Source organism: Phyllopteryx taeniolatus, chromosome 18, assembly GCF_024500385.1.
Source record: "Phyllopteryx taeniolatus isolate TA_2022b chromosome 18, UOR_Ptae_1.2, whole genome shotgun sequence".
Taxonomy (NCBI): Eukaryota; Metazoa; Chordata; class Actinopteri; order Syngnathiformes; family Syngnathidae; genus Phyllopteryx; species Phyllopteryx taeniolatus.
Genome location: NC_084519.1, coordinates 10,582,093 through 10,605,782, shown reverse-complemented (window position 1 = coordinate 10,605,782; position 23,690 = coordinate 10,582,093). Strand labels below are relative to the sequence as shown.

The 23,690-nt window shown below is 41.5% G+C and overlaps 2 protein-coding genes across 6 annotated transcripts; one reads left to right on the top strand and one right to left on the bottom strand.

The window, feature by feature from the left end:
* The first annotated feature begins 880 nt into the window (after positions 1-880).
* On the top strand, positions 881-10,926 carry capn3b (calpain 3b). Of its 5 annotated transcripts, XM_061753538.1 has the most exons (23): positions 886-1,379; positions 3,028-3,097; positions 3,326-3,444; positions 4,264-4,397; positions 4,506-4,674; positions 4,862-4,945; positions 5,021-5,112; positions 5,213-5,290; positions 5,737-5,897; positions 6,936-7,102; positions 7,198-7,209; positions 7,394-7,602; positions 7,685-7,721; positions 8,096-8,119; positions 8,241-8,324; positions 8,602-8,679; positions 8,745-8,805; positions 8,882-8,946; positions 9,359-9,427; positions 9,511-9,589; positions 9,735-9,851; positions 9,935-9,993; positions 10,716-10,926. In XM_061753538.1, the coding sequence occupies exons 1-23, from the start codon at positions 1,044-1,046 to the stop codon at positions 10,740-10,742; spliced, it is 2,331 nt and encodes a 776-aa protein (XP_061609522.1). In that variant the 5' UTR covers positions 886-1,043; the 3' UTR covers positions 10,743-10,926. The 5 variants fall into 5 exon arrangements, 4 of the variants coding, with proteins under 4 accessions (XP_061609523.1, XP_061609522.1, XP_061609524.1 ...); XM_061753539.1 differs by lacking the exon at positions 8,096-8,119 and having other exon boundaries at positions 885-1,379; XR_009785410.1 differs by lacking the exons at positions 9,935-9,993; positions 10,716-10,926 and having other exon boundaries at positions 881-1,379; positions 9,363-9,427; positions 9,735-9,796.
* A 448-nt stretch (positions 10,927-11,374) lies between these two features.
* On the bottom strand, positions 11,375-23,467 carry znf106b (zinc finger protein 106b). The gene is made up of 21 exons (XM_061753535.1): positions 23,188-23,467; positions 22,529-22,644; positions 22,386-22,447; positions 21,466-21,669; positions 20,401-21,381; positions 18,759-19,092; positions 17,579-17,642; positions 17,324-17,478; positions 17,173-17,233; positions 16,155-16,923; positions 16,018-16,061; positions 15,193-15,350; positions 14,818-14,952; positions 14,607-14,723; positions 14,047-14,238; positions 13,503-13,565; positions 12,944-13,063; positions 12,538-12,609; positions 12,389-12,460; positions 11,930-12,076; positions 11,375-11,845 (listed from the first exon to the last, which is right to left on the bottom strand). The coding sequence occupies exons 2-21, from the start codon at positions 22,640-22,642 to the stop codon at positions 11,789-11,791; spliced, it is 3,921 nt and encodes a 1,306-aa protein (XP_061609519.1). The 5' UTR covers positions 22,643-22,644; positions 23,188-23,467; the 3' UTR covers positions 11,375-11,788.
* Positions 23,468-23,690: the final 223 nt, after the last annotated feature.

Below are 23,690 nucleotides of genomic sequence, written 5' to 3'. Positions count from 1 at the left end.
CATTTGATACAAGAACAAACACAAATCAATCAAAGCACAGTAACATAAAACAAAATAAAAATAAATCTAAAACAATCTCGTTTTCCTGCTTTTTAACTGCTTTTTAAAAATGTCCACTGAAGAGGCAGGTCTTAGCTCAAAAGGCAGTGCATTCCACAATTTTAAAACAATAAGGTATGAGCATCAATTTATAAATGACCATGCATACTGAAGACTACTTTAAAGTTTGGTTGTTCCTACAGTAACAAACCACAATCAGACAGTTAAATTGGTTTATTTGCCACTAAGTGTTAATGTACTTTATTTGAGAAGTAATGCTCAGTAATAGTTACAAAAGTGCATAGAATATGATGGATTGAATCACAGTTGCACAGTATGTTGAAACTAGACCAGATAATAAATCAACAAAGCATTAGAATGTATCCTTCTGATAGAAAAATGCGAAAAGACGAAGTATTTTCCTCAAATATGGCTGGGGGGTGTTTATTCACTCAACTGCAGAGAGTACGGGTCTCACACACACATCCGTCTCATGATTCGAGGTTGAAGGCGTACCTAGCTGCCTCTCGCCAAAGTCAACCGGGATAGCTTCTAGCTCACCCTTGGTACTGATGAGGATCAACGAATGGATGTACAGTCTAATATGCATTATCATAATAACAACCTCTTGTCAATCTCCCTTTCTTATCATTTTCCTGGATTCTGTAGAAGCAAGTTTTCTTCAAACCCCACCGAAGTTACTGCGGTAAAGCGCTGCATTGTTCAGAACTGCTGTGTCAACCATGGTTGTTTCTCCTGATGTGTATTTTTTGAGTGAGCCGATACCAGAAGGCTCCCCCCCCGCTCCTTGTGAAGGGCCTATATTTAGGTCCAAGGCCCAAGAGTGTGAGAGTTTACTTGGGTGTTACTATTTACAGCTGATAACTTGAACTAAAAGTGATCACTGGAGCTGCATAGGACACTTCCTTGGACTTGTTTTGCAAGTTGATGCACTGTCTCAACGACAGGAAAGTATTTCGAGATTGAAATCAAGACCGCTATCTATGGGAACGTGTGGTGAGATGATGGCAGACAAGGATCATAACGTGCCTCTCGTGGAAGATATACACATGCGAGTGCTTCGAGAAACAGAAGCGTCGCAGGCGCCCGACGACCGGACGGACTACCCCTTAGCCGGAGCCAACTCCATCTACTCGGCCATCCTCAGCAGGAACGAGGCTGTCAGGGATGCCAAGCGTCTCAAGACGTTCATGGAGCTGCGAGACAAATACGCGAAGAAGAAGGTTCTCTTCGAGGACCCTCTTTTCCCGGCCTGCGACTCCTCACTTTTCTACAGCCACCACAAGCCCCCCATGAAGTTTGTGTGGAAACGACCCTTGGTGAGTCAACGCTCTCACATCGCTCAGGGTGCCACGGTGACACATCTGCATGGAGCTCTGGGAAAGAATGAGCATGATGCTGAATGTCCCAATTTCTAACCTTGCAGCCCACATAGTGGCTAAATGTGTCTGTCAAAAGTGTTGCATTGATATTATATTAGCAGCAGTACAAGCATATATGCTTATGAGCCAGACAGTTCTCCCTCCCTTGCATAGACTTAATAGGTTCTTTGTTGGCCATATTTGCGTCTAAATTTAGTGCTACGTTGATATTACATATAAAGTGATTCATTGTATTTTATTTTATTCTATGTGTTGGAAGTGCTACACTTCTATTATTAGTACTCATATAAGTATCAGTCAGAAGTGACTAATAATACTAATTAATCATGGCTAATCGTATGCAAGCAAAGGGAAGAACTGTAAATAAAATATAACTCCACAAAGTGTAAATTGGTAACATTAAGTTCACCTGCACAATGTACTGATATTTAACATGGGAATTAATTTAAAAAATAAATAAATCCATCTTTAAAATAACAGGCATGCTCCAATTTTGATTGCTTTACCATATGTTTATTATTTTACTTGCGGTTCGCATCATACTGAGCTATTTCTAAGATATTATCCCAGGTGACTAAGGTAATCAAAATATATAGAAACACTTCTCAGTATGCAACGCACTTCTTCAAAATACAACTACAAAAAAACATTGTTAATTTTTAAAAGTCCAATTTTTTGTATTGGATCTCACTTGGATTGTGCAAGTGTACCTAATATTATGGCCTGCGAGAGTAACAATCAAGACTAAGAACATGTGCTAAAGTGCTTTTATGCTACTAATAATACCACGATGACACTGAATAGTGTAATATTTCACCTTGATTACACATGACTGCCCCAAGTGGGGATTAGAGAAATAGGAATCCCATCTAGGGAGTATGTTTTCTATTCATAACTTGAAGCTACATTTTCACATTCGTGGTCTACCATATGTTTGTGTGCGCATGTGATATAGTTACATATCAAGCTGATTAGTTCCCGACAGTCGCACAAGGCAGCCATTAACAGAGATGTGTAGTGAAGAGGTGCTAGCTGGTCTGGATCAAAGACAACATTGAGAGATGGTGACCTGGAGAACACTCGCAGCTGCTTGCCTCCGAATATGTGACAAATGCAGGAGGGCCTTTCCCAGGTCCCAGCTGGGCTTTGGGTTGCAGGAGTTATGTTTTCATCTTGTCACTCACAGCAAATGTCATATTTAGAATTGCAAACACAGATTTACTGCAGCAGATGAATTGCCATGTCCATATCTAGTTTCAAACTACTGCACTGTTTATGTTATTATATTTTTTATTCTGAGAACAGGATTTTAGTCACAGATTTTGTCATTAATACCGGTATTTGTTTGTCCGCCATGTTGGAGGCTGGGCAACCATGATATGGCAGAATTCGTGGTCGATGGGGATTCACGGGATAGTGTTGTAGCATCTTGCATGCATGACTGTCAAACAATCTGACAACCAGTGAGTCATCAACAAAGCCTTAAATAGGTGGGTGTGGCTGACGGTGGCTGAGAGACTGCGACAGATATTGCTTGATTATAAAATTATGTTTTAGGTTCATTTTCTTTTCTTTCCCGTGACAGGAAATATGTGAAAACCCTCAATTCATTGTGGATGCGGCCAGCAGAACAGACATCTGTCAGGGAGAGTTGGGTAATGTCTCCATGAACCATTTACTATGCAAATTATCATGCATCATACATGCACAAAAATGTCTCTTTTTTTTTTTTAAATATTGTTTTTGCCAAAGTATAGCCTATGTTCTCCAGTTAATGCTCCAAATTAGGTGCGTTTCACTGTGACTTTTCTGAATAGCTTGTTATAGCAATTTAAAATAACATACATGTTAGGAACATGTATGTATGTATCTGCTGCTGCCAGGTGACTGCTGGCTGCTCGCAGCGATCGCCTGTCTGACTCTGAACGAGAAGCTTCTCTACAGAGTGATTCCTCCAGATCAGAGCTTCACGGAAAATTATGCCGGAATCTTCCATTTCCAGGTTGTTACTGTTACATTGCAGCTTTACTGTATCCTGTGCAATAATGAACTAAACGTGTGCAGTTATTCTAATTAAACAAACTAAACAATACTGCATATCAGCATGTTTTTAAAAGACAGTTATGTTTTCACTTGAAGCGTTATTGGTTAAATTTAAAATTAGTGTGAATGTCTCATTGTTTTTCTAAAATTTTAGACAGCTCCACAGGAAAGGTTATGAACCATTGTTTTTAGTGAATTAAAACTATACAAAAATTATTGTAGTCAATTATATATAAATATTATAACATTATGTATGTATCCCCAAGATAAAAAAAAACATATATAAACATTATATACAAAAACAGGGGGATGGTCCCATTGCGACTTCAAAGGCCAAAACAGAAAATACATGCATTTCCATCCTGATCAATTATTTATAAAAAAAAAAAAAAAGTAAAAACAGATTATAAATCATAATCTGCATTTTTACCCAGACTTGTACCAAGGTTAAAATTAATTAATGACACACAAAAATAAGCAAGAAAACAATTGACTGAATTAAAAAAAACAGATAAACAACAACAAAAAACATCAGTAGTTTGGCCTGGAGAATGAAAGGTCAGACAGAACATTTGTACGTTTTTACTAGGCTACCCTTGAGCAAGGCACCAAACCCCTTGAGTAAAAATAATTTTCCTTCAGTAAATATACAGCACAATAATAATAAAAAATAGGGGGCAGCACAGTGGGCAAGTGTTTGACACGTCTGCCTTAAACTTCTATTTGAATTTGTCACCTTCTAGCCCTCATGTCCAACTTTGACGCGCTCTGTCCTCAGTTCTGGCGTTATGGCGAGTGGATTGACGTGGTCGTGGACGACCGCATCCCCACCTACAACAACCGGCTGGTGTTCACGAAATCTTTCCGAGAGAACGAATTCTGGAGCGCACTTCTGGAGAAAGCTTATGCCAAGTAAGAGTTCAAACCATTCCTCTGTTGTCTTCCTTTCAAAAAAAAAAAAAGAAAAACACAATGCGAAAGGTGAGCGTGGATTTCTGTAATGGTCGGCCCTTCTCTCAGGCTGAACGGCTCCTACGAGGCTCTGAAGGGAGGGAACACTCTAGAAGCCATGGAGGACTTCACAGGAGGCGTCACGGAGTTCTTTGAGTTGTCTGAGGCACCTAAAGAGATCTACAAGATCATGAAGAAGGCCCTGCAGAGAGGCTCGCTGATGGGCTGCTCCATCGATGTGAGTGCACAAGATAACACAACTGTTCTGTTTCACACCTCCACCAAGTTTCATGGATTTTGTATTTTTCTGGATGTGCAATCATGCCAAGAAACCAACCAAGCAGAAAAAAAACAATCATCTTCTGCCTGCTCACTTGGCAGAGGTAATAATTGCCCATTCAGTTATGTTAATGTATCTCATCCAGGTTACCTACCCCAGTGAAATGGAGTCTAGAACTGAACTTGGACTGGTGCGGGGACACGCCTACTCCATCATAGCCCTGGAGGAGGTAAATCTATGCCACATGCACTTCCGTTTTACTATGAGTGCAAGGTGATATTAAGAAATGCTGCGTTCATTCTAGTGTGACGAGGTGGCAAAGGACAGCAGAATTCGCCTAATTCGCTTGCGCAATCCCTGGGGCCGAGTGCTGTGGAAGGGACCCTGGAGCCCAAAGTAAACCCCCCGCCCCCCTGCATGTAATATGGAATGCTGTGAAGGTAGTAAGAACTGCAAAATGACACCAAATCGACCCTTTGTGTTTCATGTATTGCAGTTCAAAGGAATGGGCCACAATTTCTATTGCAGACAGGGACAACCTTAAAAAGCAAACTGTTGAGGAAAGTGAGTTCTGGTGAGTAAAATACAGATTCACCTATTTGTGTCTATCAGAAAACACTACTGATGCTATCTGCTCCATCAATATCACAGAATTATTATTATTTTTTTGTATGGGGGGAAAAAAAAAACCAAAAACGTAACCCCGCTTATTCAAGATTTTTTGGGCTTAAAAAAAACTTTTTTTTTTTTTTTTAAATGTCTTTTGCAGTTATAATGAGCATCAATTCCTGTATCTGCAGATTTTTGCTTTTCTCTATCGGGCCTGGTACCTATGCCCCCGCCCATTGTAGACCAAAATATCTGATCAGTGGTCACCATGGCAACAACAGAGATACTATTCCCCTTATTATAAGACAGGGTATCATTAACATGACTTCAGATTTTAAAGCTAAATATTATCTCGTGCTCAGAAAAACAAAGGGTCTCCCGTGAAGCTTCCTCTTAAATATTCACACCCAGGATGTCCTTTGACGATTTCAAGAGGAACTACACTAAGCTGGAGATCTGCAACTTGACCCCTGACACGCTGCAGGGCGATGAAAGACACAGCTGGAACGTGTCAGTCAACGAGGGTCGATGGGTCCGGGGCAGCTCTGCGGGGGGCTGCAGGAACTTCCCAGGTGGGAAAGTCAACACAGTGGTACCTTGACTTACGAGTGACCCGACTCACAAGGTTCTCCAGATACAAGCTGTTGCTTGGTCGAAATTATTTTTTTTTCTCGAGTTGCAGGAAGCTATCGTGGCAGCGAACTTCACAAGCAGCAGTTTTGCAGATAGTGAATGCTTTTAAAAAGATGCCAAGTGCTTGCTTCAAGATGTTTATTGCCTTTCCCAGTTGAACGAAACATAAAAAAAGAATTACACGTTTATTTGACAAGTGTATTTGGCCAAACCACATTAACTTTGTCTTATTAAAATCTGCTAGCTTAATGCTAATGCACAATGCAAAACACCATAGACGGGCTAATGTTATTACTGTATGAACACTATTACTATAGAATAGCTACACACATTGCAGTTTGTTGATTGGTCCAAAAAAACATGTCACCTTCACAACCAGAATGAAGATTGGGAAGAATACAAAACACAAAAAAACCTACATCACGATAAAATAAAAATCTGTATTTTACATGCAGTGGAAATGGGACAAATTGTAAATATTTTTGGGGACAAATGTAATATTTGATGGTTTGATATGGTTTACTGTCAGTACTATGCATTTTAGGATCTAGCAGTTATGTCCTTTTTGATGCATTATGTTATTTGATCAATACTACTTATAACCATACACACAAATCAATACATCTACTATTAGTCATACATACGTCACAATATAACTAGTAGTATTATGCAACAACCAATTACCTAATTTGATTGATTTTATTACATACTATTGTTAAATATTAAACTTAAGTACAGTACTTTACCTTTATTTTTTTTGTCATATATATTTTTTTTAGCTGATTGCTTAAAAACTACTAATTCTACAGCCTCATAGTGAGGCATGCCGTTTACATTTTGAACGCCCACTCAACCAACCAAATATTGTTCCACAGATTCTCCAATTCCCATTAACATCATTGAATCCTTCACTTTTAATATAAGACTATCTACTGATTCATGTTAGTACTCAAATACTGAACACGCTTTTTTGACAGATACCTTCTGGACAAACCCTCAGTACCACCTGCAGCTGTACGTGGACGACGACCCCGAGGACCCGCAGGAACTTTGCACCGTGGTTGTGGCTCTCATGCAGAAAGGTCGTCGCATGCAGAAGCAGCTGGGGCCCAGGTTCCTCACCATTGGATTTTCCATCTACGAGGTCATGATTGCGTAACCCGACTTCAACCGACCAGCAGGGCATAAATAACAGATGACTTTCTATTTTCTGTTTTTTTTTTTTTTTTTTTTTTGTAGGTGCCAAAGGAGGTATGCCCACCCAACCTACAGTAATTCACACCTTATACAAATCATATTAAACCATGAAAACAATGGTGGGGCACCAATCTCTAAACTATTTTTTTTAGCTTCTCATTTTTCTTCCTTTGGCAATGTATTATCTTAAATAAGAATACATCAAATGTTTGATGACTTTCTCCTTTCATACCTCAAGATGTGTGGCCGGAATCGACATCTCCAGAAGGACTTCTTCCTGTATAACGCCTCCAAGGCTAAATGCAAACATTACATGAATATACGCGAAATCACGGAGCGTGTCAGACTGCCCCCGGGAGAATATGTCATTATCCCCACCACGTTTGAGCCTCATCACGAGGGTCAGTTCATTCTGAGGGTCTTCTCCGAGAACAGGAGCACCTCAGAGTAAGGACGCCCGCCGCTTGTTGGTGACATCTACAATGACATCAGGTTCATGTGAATTCATGTCTTTTTATGTCCCTCACAGGGAAGCGGAGAACACAATTGAGACCGATCAAACACGGGTTTGTGCCATGATTGTAGCTATAGTGCAGTTAAAACATAACATAATGCTTCTATTGGGAATTCAATTCAGTGTAGTCAAATTTAGGAATAATATATTTACCTTCACTATCATTTCTCATTATCATATGGCCTGGTGGATCCTTCCCATTTTTTCCCCACAATGAGAACAAGTATTGGGACACCTAGCCTTTACTTCTACCATTCATCCATTTTCTATATCGCTGATCCAGGTTAGGGACTTTGGGCGATTGGTGTCCCAATACTTTTGTCCATGGTAGTGTATCTCTTGACACACAATATTTTCCCGTCATTGTTATCTTACAAGCGCAACTAATCTGTTTCATCTCACCGTCCTTGTTTTATTGGTCATCAGCAAGACAAGAAAAGGAAGGACAAGGTAATGCATGTTTGGACCACTGACATGTTGCACCTACTGTATTGCTAATAAAGACAAAATGTCAGCCAGGATGACAACAACTCCTAATGAACTCCTCAGTATGTTTCATTTTGTTTTCCAGCCGATTGTATACGTGTCCGATCGAGCATTCGCCAACAAAGAAATCTTGCACGATGGCATTCAGGGGGAGAAGAAGATGCCAAAGGTAATTATGTTTTCTTTTCAACTAAAGCAATGATTGCTTAGTTTCCATGCAGCGAGTATCTGGGGATAATCTGGTGAGATCCTGTGTCATTTATGGCTCTGTAATGTGGGTCAAATAACATCACTGGGGATAAAAGAATTGACCTCCCTGCCAGCTGAGCTCGTGACACCAGCACCTGTTTTTTTCCCCTCATGTGCTCATGTTCACCTTTGCTAGTGATGGGAAAATCATGCATCGACTGATGAGATTTTTAAATGTATTTCCTTGTGTTGACCAGAAAAAACTCCTCCAGCCTGAGGAGGAAACTGAAGAGGAAAAAGAGTTCCGCCTCATCTATAAAGAAATCGCTGGCGATGTAAGTAAACAGACTATTTCAACCTGAAGTATTGTATTTAACATACCACTCAACCACCCCGTCAGGATATGCAGATCTGTGCCAATGAGCTCCAGACCATTATGAAGACCGTGGTCTCCTCCAAATGTGAGCTGACTTACAGAAACACAATCCTGTGTCAAGTGGACCCCCCCCCCAATTCCAACTGGTTCTTTTTCCGCAGTGCACGAAAAGACGACAGAGGGTTTCAGCTTGGAGACATGTCGCAGTATGATTGCCCTGATGGATGTATCCTTACACTAATCTGTTATGTGTGTTTATGAAGAGGCAAATGGCCAGGGGCCCAAAGGACTTCATTTATGGTTCCTAGTCTGTCAGTGCTGCCATATAGTGGTAAGGCAGGTACAGGTAGGTAGCTAGGTGGAAAGGAAGGATAGGTACAGTGGATATGAAAGGTCTACACACTCTTATCCACCATTTTCTGTGATGTAACATATGAGCTCAAGATAAAAAACATTTTTAACAGTACATTACAAAAAAACAAGGGTGTGTAGACTTTTCATATCCATTGTAGGTAGGTATAATCTAGGTGGGCTGGTACTAGGTAGGTCAGTAGGTGTCTACCTCGGCCAAACAGTAGTTAAAATACGGTGGAACATTTCTCTCACTGCGGTTTTTCCATAACTGAGCCAAATTCCAGACAGACGGGACAGGAAAACTAAATTTCCAGGAGTTTAAACACTTATGGAGAAAAATTAAGCAGTGGCATGTATGTGTATTTGCCTTCTATTGTTATTGTTACATTATCATTTCACGGCTTGTAAAGATGATTGTCATGATGCGCGTTTGCAGCTGATCTTCAAAGGTTACGACAAAGAACACACTGGCTCCATTAGCAGTTTTGAAATGAGAAACGGCGTTAATGATGCAGGTGAGCAGCATCACAGAACCCCTCATGTTCAGTATTATCATAGGGACTCGTACGATATGCTGTGATTTATTAACAAGCTTTCTTGTCTACATCAAGTAATCTCACGCGTCAATCTGATCTCTGTGTCATGTTTTTGTCCACAAAGGCCTCCACCTCAACAAACAGTTGTATGACATCATCGCCATGCGCTACGCAGACCAGCACCTTAACATAGACTTTGACAGCTACATATGCTGTTTTGTCAGACTGGAAGGCATGTTCAGTAAGTATATAGTTTACGATATTGTTAAACATTCGCAAGTGGTGTGTTTATCGTCAAATATGTATGTTTTGTGTCTCCTGTAGGGGCTTTCAATGCTTTTGACAAGGATGGAGATGGACTTATCAAACTCAATGTGCTAGAGGTGAGCCATATTTGTTTATTATTCTAAAGACAGCATAGTCATTGTTTCACAGATTCATTGAAATGGTATTGGGCTTCTGAAATCCATTTTCCCCTATGTTTAATGAATCTGTACAATTAAGTTGTTTTTTTTTTTTACTTTTTGAACTACTAAAATACAGGGCTATGCGCAAATCGGTGGTGACTCGAATAGGCATTCGAGTTTGCGAATCGAATCAGAATTTTCAGATTCGAATCGCAACGAATCAAAAAATAACTACTTACTTTCTTCTGATAAGAGCTGCAATGCTGCCACACCGCATTTACTTTTAAAAAAAAAATACAAAATATCTCACTATATCTAGCCTTTGTTAATGGCCGACACCATTTTGACGCACCGCGCATGTGATCGAGACGTCCGATGGCGGTGCTCGAGGAGCGAATGTTCATGGCAGATGATTGACGAGAGCTAGCCAGCCAGAAGCTGACTAGCTGACTCTCGTCAATACGATGTCAATCATCTGCCAAAAATAAAAACGTTTAACAGTTGGACATAGGTACTGGGCTAAAGGTCGTTTTCAAATTATTAAATTGGATTTTTCATTTGTTGAACAATGACGTCTTTATTTCGGAATAATACAAGGGGTAATGATTCTATTTATATTAGTAAATATTATATACATATTTTTTTTCACTTAATAATAAAAAAAAAATGTAAACTCCCCCCCTCTTGTTCCCTTTTAGTGGCTTCAGCTCACCATGTATTCTTAAACATCTCCACAACTGACCCAGCCTTTCGATGAAGTAACAAGTCTTAATGGGCAAATATCATTAGAATAAAAATATCTATCATAATTTATGGAATAATGCAATGTTATCATAGTTTGGAGTTCTGTTTTAAAATGAGATTTGGACAATATGTTGAAGGAGGAATAAAGCCTTTTGGGTTGATGAACACGATTGTTTAAATTATTTGACTGCTTCACATATTCATTCAGTTACATACAAGCAACACACTGACGAAAGTATCAAGACACCTGGCCAACGGCCCTGAGAGAGGACTTGTTTCTCAATCTCTGTTCTAGCTCATGCCAAAAGGTGGTTGGTGGGGTTGAGGACAAGGTTCCTGTGCAGGTTCTTCCACACTAAACAAATCTATGTATGTTGGTTGGTACAACATTTTCGGCAAATTTCTAGAAGCTAAGACTAGCTAAGGGATTTTGGCAAATTGTACAGTAGCTCACATTCATGAGAATCAATGAGTATTATTGGGCATTTGGTGCAATATTTAACGTTACATATACATGCATAATAATGGGTACTGTGCTTTGCCATGAGTAGCTATGCATACAAACTAATACAGGATTTTTATGTACTAATTGAAATCAACACTCCAGTACCCAATACTTTTAACATTTAATTTTTCTTTATAGACCAATCAGAATTCTTAGTACAATTTTCAATTCATATGTTCTGGTTAATGCATATTTATTTCTATGGGAAGATTTTTGTCCTGTTTTATTTCTAGAAATGAGCTGTCGCTGCTCTGTACATGTTTATTCCACACTCACACTCAGAACAATACACAATTACATATAAGAACAAATTAAAAAAAATCTTCAGGTAATTGCCATGATTTAATTAGGGGGGGGAATTAACCCTACAGACTTGTCCACACAAATGATATGAACGCAACAGACATTTCAAGATGTGCGTTCTCATTGGGAGTCTGAATGATACGTGAAAGTATGGAAACACGAAATGAGAAAAGAGAGGAGAGATGGGGGGAAAAAAAAACTAAATCAGCAGACCTTCCCTCATGACTCCACCTTACTGTCCACGTCCACGTGACTCTGCATATGCTCAGGAAGCTCCTGCAGATAAGACAACGCTCGTTCCATACATAATATCAATTGAGTAATTAACTTATGATCGTTAACTCTGGGTTGTTGTACTACCTGCTTGACTGCCTGCTGTGTGGAGAAAAAAGCGCTGCATCCTCTCCAGCGACACACGACCGCCTCCAGACTGGGATTGCTGTGGTCTGCGACGAGGTGCTGGACGAGGTGCTCCGCCATGCCGAATATCAGAGAGCAATTTTGCCACTGCCAAGAACACAAAACATAATGGAAGAGTCACTTTTTGGGTTTTTGGAGAAGAAAAAGATGTTTTTTTGGGGTTGTCTCTTCATCAATGTGTTGCTCTGTTTGATTTTCCTGGCCACACTTTTTGATATTGTCAGTGTCCATTAACTTTTAGTCCAAACCACAAATGAAATATATTTGTGTTGTATTTCCCGATTTAAAAATACAATAGCGGTATTATGCAAAGATTTTCACATTATAATTCATAAAAGATTCTTACTATTGTGACACAATCATCCAAAGTACAAAAGAGATCCTAAAAAGATGTTTTACCCAGCAGCGGTAGTTCTTCATCAGGTTGAGTTTCACAGCTCGAACGCTTCCATCATAACAACCCGTGTAGATCTGTATGAAACGAGCGAGACGATGAAGTGCCACCACGGTGAATCAGTGACAATCGGCCATCTTTAAAGTCCACTTACCACGCTCTTGTGGACAGCCATGCACATCACCATGTCACTGTGACCACCGTACACCTGCAAGCGGTCGTGGGACTGGGAAGCAACATGAACAGAATTGATCGATAAATTGCATCTACGTCACCTTTTTAAATACATTACTGTGAACGCTCACAAACAGATGTCACACGCCACCAAAAAGGCCCACCTTTTACATATTTAACACAAAGACACCATAGTATTTTACTATTTTCTATACGTTATGCTGGCATATTTTGTGTTTAAATACGTTAAAGCGTCTGGGAGAGGTAAAAACGTCTGAGCTTTCTATAGCGCAGATTTTTATGATAGTAGGTGGGTCTACATTACAACATATTCCCCTTGAAGAACAGAGGTTCACAGGACACAAATTTGAGAGTTTTTTTCCTACCTGGAGCTCGTAAACTCGAATCAGCTTGTCCAGACAGGCGGTGATCATCACTTTCCCCAAGATGACGATTGCTGTGACCGCATGAGCGTGACCCTTGTAGATCCGCAGCAACTCACCCGTCTACAAATAGAAAACAGACACAGAGGCAGGAACACAAACATGAAACGACGATTCGCAGCATGTCTCCCCAGATACACTTGTAGGATTTACTTCCAGGGTGGGCAAAGAATGGCCCGCTCCGTTCTTTAATCCAGCCCACTGTGCGTTGTGTAACATTTGTTGTAGTATGATGTTTTTTTAAAAAAAAAAATTAAAATGTATTTATTCTGTATTTTAAATTGTATCCATTAAATAACTGGTTAACTGCTTCCTGAAAATAATAAAAAAAAAACAATAAAAAAACAATATTAGATTAGCTACATTTGATCAGACAGACAGACAGACAGACGATCGATCGATCGATAGACAGACAGACAGATAGAGACAGACAGACAGATAGACAGACACATAAAAGACAGGGCTTTTATTATTTGGCATATTATATATCTTTTACACTTACGTGGATATTGTGCGCATGAACAGATGTGTCGCTGGAGCCGCTGAACACCAAGTCATTCACCACCTGGAAGATCCCAAACAGAAGTCAAGTACAGTGCGTGAACCCGGTCTGGCATTCGGCCTATTTGCTGCTTTTATGGGGAACCTATCTTCTGTTCTTCGCGGGTAAGCTCACCTATTTGCTTTTTTTGTGCATAAGCCGAAGCCATGTCTGATATAAAACATTTGCTTTGGTGCTGTGAACTGAGGGGAAGCGCTTCATTTAGTCAACCTTTTGTATTCTCCCCATTCCATTCCTCTCGTCCCTTGTTATCTCAGTGTTGTGTTTTATCTTTTTTAGAGGTAAAGAATTAGCAGTGGTTTACCTTGTATGACAGTTAAGAATGTTAAAATTTAAACATTGCTTGTACAGTTAATAAATAGAACAGAATTAGCCTTTTGTGACCCAAAGTCATCTGATATAGGCTTCAGCTCACTGGCAACCTTGATGACAAATGGCATGAAAAATGTAAGGATGGATCATTTTCAAGCATCTGCCCCCTCACCTTCATACAGAGAACAGTCTTGGTGTGGCCTTCCAGCGAGCGTAGCAGCAAACCGCTCTTGGCATCTCGCACACTGATGGTGCTGTCATAAGAGCCGACCAGCAGCACCCGTCGGGCGCCCTCCTGCGCCGTGCCCAGGCAGCTCACGCCTCGGGGGCCGTGGCACTCGAACACATCCAGCGGTTTTAAAGTCTACATTTAAGGAGTTTGACATCGTTTAAAAAGATTGCAAATAACCAGTTCGGGCAGGGTAATATGGCCTTAAAATAAAGTCTGATTTATTTATCTTTTTTCACACAAATACAATTTCTGATTTCAATAGATGTTTACCCCCTTCACTTATGGACAAAGCACATGTCAATAACCCAAAAAAAATACAGACACAAAGTTGCTAATTTTGGCAACACTGATGAAGCTTTCGTAAACTAGTTCCACTTTGTATGGACCCCGCTTAAAAAATATCTTAAAAAAATAAAGATTCTGACAAATAAGCTTAACTAAATTGATATCGAATTAATGAATCGCCCAGTCAATCATCTTTGTGTATGTGGATAGTTTACCTTTAAATCAAAAGTGGCCACTGATCCACTGGCGAGGCCAATAAACAGTGTGTTCCAGGCAATGTGCAAACACAGCACTCTGTCTGTGAGCGAGATGGTCTCCAGACACTTCTTAGACTGGGGGCAAAGGGGGAAAAAAAACGCAATCAAGACTTTACTTTTTGGGATCGATGTTGGTTCGTACTGAGAGGTTTCTCCTGATGTTTTGTACCTTTATGCTGTAGATGCGAACAGTCTGGTCACTGGAGCCAGTGTAAAGTCTGGCTGGCATGTTGGGAAGGGAGAAGACCAGCAGGCTGTTGATTTTGTTTGTGTGGCCCTCAAACACGACTTGGCATTCCCGGTTCTGTAGGAGGGAAATGTGAATAGTTTCAGATGGTCATTGTTCAGATGTGACTGTAGAATATGTTACTAAAGGTACATCTCAAGAATGTACGACATTTTTAATACAAGTGGTGTGTGTGTGTGTGTGTGTGTGTGTGTGTGTGAACATTGCTGCTGCATCAGTTAAATTCCCCTCACAGAATATATATAAAGTATCTATCTCTCTCGAATTAGGAATAATCATGTTTGAGTGGTCGTGTACCGCCAGATTATAGGCCCGCGCTGTGTTGTCTGCTGAGCCTGTGTACAAGAAGCCCTCATGGACTTCCAGAGCGTGAACGGCGCCCGTGTGATTCGAGAAGGCTCCCAAGGCTAACTCCTCCTCATTCTCCTCTTCCTCCAAAGTCACCTCAACAGCATCTGAAACAAGAATTAAAGTGATGTCAATAGTAGCAACCATTACACCAATAAGTACTGTTACGTTCAATTCTATGCATTTTTTTTTTTTTTTTTTTTGCTTTTCCTATTCAATTCCTCTATTGGTGTGTCAACTACAATAATAAGGTACCTAAAGGATGGAGCTCACTGATTAGATGACAGTAGCTGTCAAAAGTCGTGTATGGTAGCAAAAGCGCTGGCGCCTCTCCCAGGGGACTTGGTGAGAGAGGCTTGGTACGCCCTGGACTGGTCGCCATTCAATCTCAGGGCGCATATAGACAAACAACCATTCACACTCAGATCCATACATATAAACAATTTGAGTGATGGACCTAAAATACATGTTTTTGGGATGTGGGAGAAAGCTGGAGTACCTGCAGAAAACCCACGCAGACACAGGCCACTAGTCTACTATGCTGCCCCTTCTAATAGCATATGCCAAATAATTTGAAACAGTTTACAGTCGTATGGTACCTGGACCTACGGAGTGGAGCCAGACACACTGAGTATCGGGACTGGTAAACAAAGAGGCATTACAGGGGATGAAATTGGAAGAACACCAAACTGCCAAAATGACCGTGTTGAACTGAACTGATCACTTTGTCTCTTCATCATGTTCGTGACACACAATGAGAAACGTGGTACCCACCTGGTGGAGGAGTGGGTTCACTTTCAGACACACCAGGCCTTGGGCTTTTCCGAAGAGAAGGTCAGAAGAGAACACGTTATGAAACTGAACAGTTTCAGCAATAATTTAATCGATAAGAGAACAGAACTCAAGCTCACATCTTAAAAGGGTTTTGCTGACTTGTCTGAGTGCCTGAAGAGATGCACTCCACCCTACCACATTCAGGAGGCACCGCTTTTGGACCTGGCACCTTTGAAGACAGATCAGGTGAATCCTCATTCTCGGATTCAGCAATGTCGATGACCACCATTTTGGGCTCCGTCACCTCCACCAAGTCATCGCTCTCATCGCCTTTGTCATCAATCACTGTTGCAGCAGATTCATTTTTATCTCCTTTAGAGAGAGGCTTTGTATCATTTCCTTTTACCGGTTCTGCAGATTGATGTTCTTTACTCTCATCCTTGGCATCAATTATGACAACCTCCTTGTTTGAAAAGCTTTTGGTTCGCTCTGTCATCCAGACACTCTTTACTTGCTCCTGCTGCGTACAGAAAGACTTGGATGGATTTGAAGCCTCTGGCCTGGTTTGCTGGCTCAGAGCTACAACAGGAGAAGCCACAGTGGGCAGCGAGGGGAGAGGCATAGGGCGTGTTGCCTCGGCATTGGAGGTTTGAGCTTGTGGACTCGGCTCTCCAGAGGCGGTCGGGATCACGGTTTCTTGTTTAAACGGTATCCTGGGTGTAGCGAGGAAGGCCTGGTTAGGCCGGTCGATGGAAGGCGCCGAGGCGGAGGTTTGGTGGATGTTGGTGGGAGGGACAAAGACGTTGGGAGAGGACACGGAGGATGAACTGGGATGAATGACATCTGGAGATGCTCTTGCTGAGGTAGTGGCCACCTGCCCCACATTAGAGCTACCGGAATACACTTCTGGAAAAGATCACAAGAGGAAATCTATAAAAAGGATATACGGAATATAATTCATAACTAAATAGAAGTATAACTATATAACTGAGTAATTAACAATATTTAAGTAACTGCAATTATAACTAAGAATGATTTTAATGTCTTCGTAATATGCCTATTGAATCTGACTCCTGCTATTAAGATTCTTTTTAAATTGGGAAAACTATGCCGCATAAGCCGATGGAATTTGACTTTGAAGCCAAAGTACAATACCTTGCATGCCCTGTAGTATCTCAATGCGCTTTGCTCTCAGACTGTCCACCTCTGCAGTGTACTAAAAGGACAGCAAGGAATCAAGGCTTTGAAAACTTTCCACTCAAGGCATTCTTTCTTCAGTACATGTATTTCATTGATGAAGTGGTACCTGTTGCCTTAACAACATGAGTCTTTGTACTTCCACGTAGGCCACTTGTAAGGCATTACGGGCATGGACCAGAGACTTGTCCACATCCTGCAGCGAGTGACTCAGCGCCTCTTCCCTGAGGGACACCGCCAAAAGCTTGTCCATATGGTCTTGGTCTACAAAGGAAAGGCAAAGAGAGAAGTGTTGGAAATACTTGAAATTAGCATGGGAGCAACAGATTACTACTAGTTACAGTGCATGAAATATTAGGATTACCCTTTTTTGACTTTTTTGGTTTCCTCCTTTTTACAACTGCCTCCTTATCGGGAACACCATATCCCTGCAGGAACACACACATGAATACCAATCAAAACAGGAAACTTTGTTCAATGCAACCCCTACTTCCTATTGGAAATATTTGGAATTGATGTCAACCGTTAGAGCGTCAGCCTCACAGTTCTGAGGACCCGGGTTCAATCCCCGGCCCCGCCTGTATGGAGTTTGCATGTTCTCCCCGTGCCTGCGTGGGTTTTCTCCGGGCACTCCGGTTTCCTCCCGCATCCCAAAAACATGCATTAATTGGAGACTCTAAACTGCCCGTAGGCATGACTGTGAGTGCGAATGGTTGTTTGTTTCTATGTGCCCTGCGATTGGCTGGCAATCAGTTCACGGTGTACCCCGCCTCCTGCCCGATGACAGCTGGGATAGGCTCCAGCACGCCCGCGACCCTAGTGAGGAGAAGCGGCTCAGAAAATGGATGGATGGATGATGTCAACCGTCATCATGTGACAAATTGTGTTCGACTTAATTTTTTCAATACAGTAGTCCCCCGCTATATTGCGGTTTACAGTTCACGCCACTGGTATATCGCAGATTTTTAAGAGGTAGTTTTTTTTGTTTTGTTTTTTTTAATGGGTACAAAGAGGAAGCAGCTTTTGGCTTCCGTCACTCGCATGATTTGCGTGGCAGAGGCTTATGCACCCCCCCCCTCCCCCTTTTATTTTTTATTTTTAAACAGGCTGTGGACCAGCAGTGGCTGGGAAATGGTGCACTGACCGGGAATTTAATCTGTGCCATCTGTTTGTATGTGTTGCTGCTCCGTTTGTGTTGACGTAGCAGTAGTTTGAAGGTTTACAGTTACTGTAACATCTATGCTAATTTCCTTTGGTTGAACATCTTTATATATGCAATGTTTAATGTTGTTTTGTGTGTCAGTTTTACAGTCAATTTCTGGGAGTGAAAAATAAAAATGATGTGCCTTTTGAGCGAGAACAAGCGCTAAGGAATAAGTTTGTGATTTAATCATTTTAAATGTACTTAAAGCATGTGTGAGGGGTGAGACTTTTTTTTCTTTTTTTTAATAGTCTCTCTGGATCACAGACTTTCACTTATTGTGGGTGGGTCAATGTATAAACGGGGGTTGACCACTATATTACACTTTCAAAAATAAACTCACTTGTAGTTGTTGGTGTTTCCTTTTGTTGGCGCCACTTTTTGCATTCTCATGTTCCACCTTCGCTGAGATTGCCGCCACCGTCAGACGCTCAACGGGTGCTTGTGTGCTTGACTGGGTCTCAAAGCGAGACGCACTCAGTGTCGTTTCGTGGGTAGGAGGAAGAGGCGCAGAAGGCAGACAAGATGGAGGAGGAGCAGGAAGAGAATGAGTCAGCGGCCTGTGTGCGTTGGAGAGCGACTCCCAGTGGAAGCCTTCTGAGAGCATCAGGTCTTCGTCCACACTCAGCTCAAACGCAGTTTTGTTAGGCAGAGTTTTCGCCAACTGAATTCCAAATCTAGAAGAAAAGACAACTAACTCATGATGGTTAAGAAAAATGCCATGACCTTAAAGCTTCCACATGGATTTTCATTATCAGGTCATCACACCAGGACATTCTGACAAAAATGATTATGGCTCTGGAAAGCCCTCGTCAAGAGGAGCTTTCATATGAGAAAAGAGTCAATGGCTGAAATTGCACTGTATGGTTTAAGTGACAATTCAAGATTGTTTTACTCCCAAGTGGTACAATTGGGATCTGCGTCACTGCAGCATAAATAGAAAAAAAAATGCATGGTATTAGATCAGAATCAGGCCTCTTTTAAAGTGGACAACAATCCAACATGTATTGGACGCGTGTGAAGTGTAAAGACACAGATAATACACCATTAATGTGAGCTCGACGTCATCGTAATACACCGTTCGGTTTACGTACAGTTTACACACCGGTCTCTGCCCAAACAACAAGTAAACATGAGAAAACACTCTTAACGTTTAACTACAGCGAAAGCATAGACCATAAAAATGGTCTAAACATGCTACATTAGAGGGATGTCAATTATTAAGCAAAATAATTGCCAACTGCAGCCAGTGGACTAACGTGGAGGTTACCCTCATTTAAAGCCATAAAAATTAAGAGTCAGTTTACACCAACTAAATTCCATTAACATTTGATATTTGTATTATTTCTGTATTATCATTGATTTCTTTGGCATCACTGTCCAACGTTGTCACCTGTAGACTTCTTTCTATGAAATTTGGGCATCTGTGTGTCACTTGAAATGGACATGGAAATAGACACGATTAAACCTGAATTGGGCACTTGAACCTACATAAACTTGAACAAATGAGTAGTGCCGTGCAATGTGCAGGATGCTGCAATTACTTTACATGGGGTCCAGAGGGAATTATGAACATTTCCAAATAGCAGTCAGTCTTGCACACAAAACCTTCAGGCTTCTGCTAGGATGCAAAAAAAAAAAAAAGTCAGGAAAAGCTCACTAGAACATCTTAAATGGATTGTGGGTCAATCAGAGGCACTTTAAATGGTGGCAGGTGTGTGCTGACTCCCATTAAACATGAGTTTAAATTTGACTGGTAAATTCTAAAACCAGGCAAGGGCGCGTAAACTTGTCATTTGACATTATAACAATTGCTTATTTGCACCTATCCCCTCCAAAAATTGCATGTTGTTTTGCTTCCAATTAAGTTGTAAAGGTTATAAGTCACATTAATGGTGGGAAATAATTTGAAATGATTAACCACCCCATGGACAAATTGCCCAACAGATCACAAGATCAAAAAGCCTTGGTGATGAACCTCTCACCTGGGTGTCCCTTCTTTCCTCATTTGCTTGCTCTTCTTCATCTCATTGTACATTCGCCTCCAGCGTTGCTGAAACGCGGCCCCGGATAGAGCGGAAGTTGTTTGGGTCACCTTCCTCAGACCGCCCTCTCTTGGCTTTTGAACGGCCGCTGCTTTGTGCGCGATCCGAACTTTCGTTTTGGAGCCGAGCGGCTGACTTGTTTTGCTGCTGGCTGAGGATCCGGGAGTGTTAGGTTTAACTGTTACGCTCTTCAGTGGGGTGGTTTTGCCAGTTTTGACACCAGCCGGGACGGTGGTGTTGCCCTGCGTCGTCAAGGTGGATGTTTTGGCGGGAGCGGCGGCGGTGTGAGCTGCAGCAACCTTGTCCAGGGCCTCCTGTGAGGAGCAAGGCTCAGACACCAGTGCTCCCGCCTCAGCGCTTTGCTTTCGTGCTTCCCGATCCGCCCTACACGGCTCTCGCACACCCAGCGCCCGTCTAATTTCCTTAAGCATGGTGGTGACATCCATTTCTTGGATGAGAACAGGCTTAGGCTGAGGGTTAGAAGCAGTCGCGCTTTGTTGCGGTTCGGACAATGTACGCAGCTCATCCTGGTTGAAGATGACGCTTCCTTTATTTGAGAGCTGATCGCTGGTGAAGTCGGCCGTCTCCCCACACTGGTACGACCTATTGTAGTTGCTAAAATTCTCCATCCCGGGCCACTGCAACAGCTGCGATGTGCCACACGTCTGGCTGCTGCTGTGTTGGGAGCCGTTGCTTTTGGCAGCAAAGTTCTGGTTCACAAGCTGTTTTTTATCCTTGTTTTGGAAGACAGCAGTGTGGTTGCCTTTCTGCCGAGGCCCCAGCAGCTGTTGTTTGAATGCATTTACACCAGATCCTTGATGCATCACCTGATGCCGTCCACTGGCTCTCTGCGTATATCCAGAATGGTTCTGGCCCGCCAGTTTCTTCCGTTGCTTTTTTTCCTTCTTTGACACTTTTTTCCTGTGAAGTAAACAGGGACATGAATTTGGAGTACTTGAATAAACAAATAAATGAACAGAAAAATCATAAAGGTTAAAATCGTACCTCTCTTTCTTGAGCATCTTGTTTCTCTTGAGGATACCCTTGATCGTTTCCAGGTTGAGAGTCTTGTGAAGTGAAATGGGTTTTACGTTTGTACACTTCAGACTCCTTAAATTGGCTTGATGTTGAGCGGCCGCAATGTGCTGGGCGTACTGATCAAGACCCATGGAGGACACCTGACATGCCTGGCAATCGTGACATGAAACACTAAAAAGATGGAATGAGAGAGAAGCATATTTACCCCTGCTCCCACAAGCTGTAAACACATTTAAACTAATCCGAACACAGATCAACGCATTAAGACACACTTTTTAAACCCATTGTAAACGTGTTTGAGCACCAAAAAAAGCATAATGTACCGAAAATCTGCATACTGTAGTATCCGAGTTAGAACCATGCATGTGCTTTTAAGAAGCAGGGTCTGGTCTGACGTCGGTCAGCGATTTTGCGTGTCTGGGGAAAGCTTTGGACGTAGCAGCTTCTACGCGAGTGTGCTTATGGTGTTTTAATGATCTACCCAGCATTCAATAAACGGTTGACTCTAGTCTTTCGGTACTGTCTAAAGAACTGCTATCCTTGTCAACAATTCACACCCATGGATAATTTAAAGCCATCAATGAACCCAACATCCATTTTTGGGAATGTGCGAATAAGTCAGAGTACCCGTCCAACCATGGGGAGAACATGCAAATTCCACACAGGGTGGCCTCAGCAGAAATCTGAACCCAAAGCCTCAGAACTGACATGCATGTTTTTGGAATGTGGGAGGAAGCCAGAGTACCCGAAGAAAACCCACACATGCACAGGGAGAACATACAGTACAAACTCCACAAAGAAAAGACAGCTGAGGTTTGAAACCATAATCTCAGAACTTTACGGCAGACGTGCAGAAAAACCATTCAATTGAACAAAATGTGACTTACTTGCCCAGCAATAATTCAAGCTCTCTGTGGTGCGCCATACTATGCATGTGCTCATGTATTTCCTACAAGTGACACACACACTTCAATATAAAACAGCATCACCACGCATATAAACTATCCTTTAACTTAAAATTGACACTTACATGTTTCACAAGCATCTCTCGGCACAAGATGCAGTAATTACTTTTCTTCTTCTTTTTGTTTTTCTTTGGCAGGAACGGGTTGCCCATGGTATAAGGAACTACAACATTTGCCATATCTGCAAAAGAAACCATTAATTCAGCAGTGGCGGGCCATGCATTTGGTACCTGGACTTTCAGTAAGGATTTACCAGACTTAATTCACCACCACTTATCATGTCGCAATGATTGAAACCATCAGCACTATAAATGTACTGCGTTAATGTGTGCAGATCGCTACAGATGTGTTTTGCTCGTCGAAGTTGCCTGTAACAATTACATTGGCCTGCACTACTGATTCTGAAGGCCCTTGACAGATATTTAGCTTGTAAATCCCACCACTGTATGAGTAAATGACTAATTAATGCATTTAATTAGAAATAACCACATCCAGAATGCACGGATGCCTGTCGTCCTGGTTTAGTCGTTACAAATGCATGACTGACAAAAGTCTCATTGTGACTCAATATTTAAAAAACAAAAAAACAACGTCCTAATAATACACCAGATATGGATTCGGCAGCCGACATTCGTCTAGTAGGTTGTAAGCACATATATTTGGCCTGAAATAAACCGCTGCAAGCGCAGGCAGCAAAAGTAGTCGCTTAAACGTTCACACTTACCGGAATATTTGATCGATAATCAAAGCTGTCGACAGAAGATAGAAATGTTACACAAAGGTTCACATGGTGATAAACCAGAATCACTGTAGCGCCGCCATGTTTGTTGACGTCAATATTGCCCCACCCTCGAATAAGACTTTATTCAGCGTTTTTTTTTAATAAGGCATTTAAATAAATAGACGTCAAAAGAAATTCAAAAAGTATATTTGAAATTCTGAAAAAAATCTAACGTTTTGATTTATTGGTAACAAGGACGCGTTATTAGGATTCCCACGTCGTTTTTAGGTGGGAGACGCCCTGCTCCCAATATTATTGGCTCCAGGACACGCGCCACTGACTATGATTGGCTGTTGTATATGCCTGTAGAACACGCCCTAACTGCTACCAGACGGGAAAAGTTGTAGTTTAGGCGTAATAATTCCCAATAACCTTAACCCATCCTCATCCTAATCCTAACTTTAACCCATCCTAAATCGCCTTAAACCCCAACCATGGCTCTAAAC

Coding starts and splice junctions, on each gene's coding strand:
- capn3b (XM_061753538.1), top strand. CDS start 1,044: ATGGGAACGTGTGGTGAGATGATGGCAGACAAGGATCATAACGTGCCT. Junction 3,445..4,263: donor CCGGAATCTTCCATTTCCAG/GTTGTTACTGTT, acceptor CTCTGTCCTCAG/TTCTGGCGTTATGGCGAGTG. Junction 7,722..8,095: donor TTGAGACCGATCAAACACGG/GTTTGTGCCATG, acceptor ATTGGTCATCAG/CAAGACAAGAAAAGGAAGGA.
- znf106b (XM_061753535.1), bottom strand. CDS start 22,642: ATGGCAAATGTTGTAGTTCCTTATACCATGGGCAACCCGTTCCTGCCA. Junction 21,670..22,385: donor CTTGAATTATTGCTGGGCAA/GTAAGTCACATT, acceptor CCATCTTTTTAG/TGTTTCATGTCACGATTGCC. Junction 16,924..17,172: donor GATACTACAGGGCATGCAAG/GTATTGTACTTT, acceptor GATCTTTTCCAG/AAGTGTATTCCGGTAGCTCT.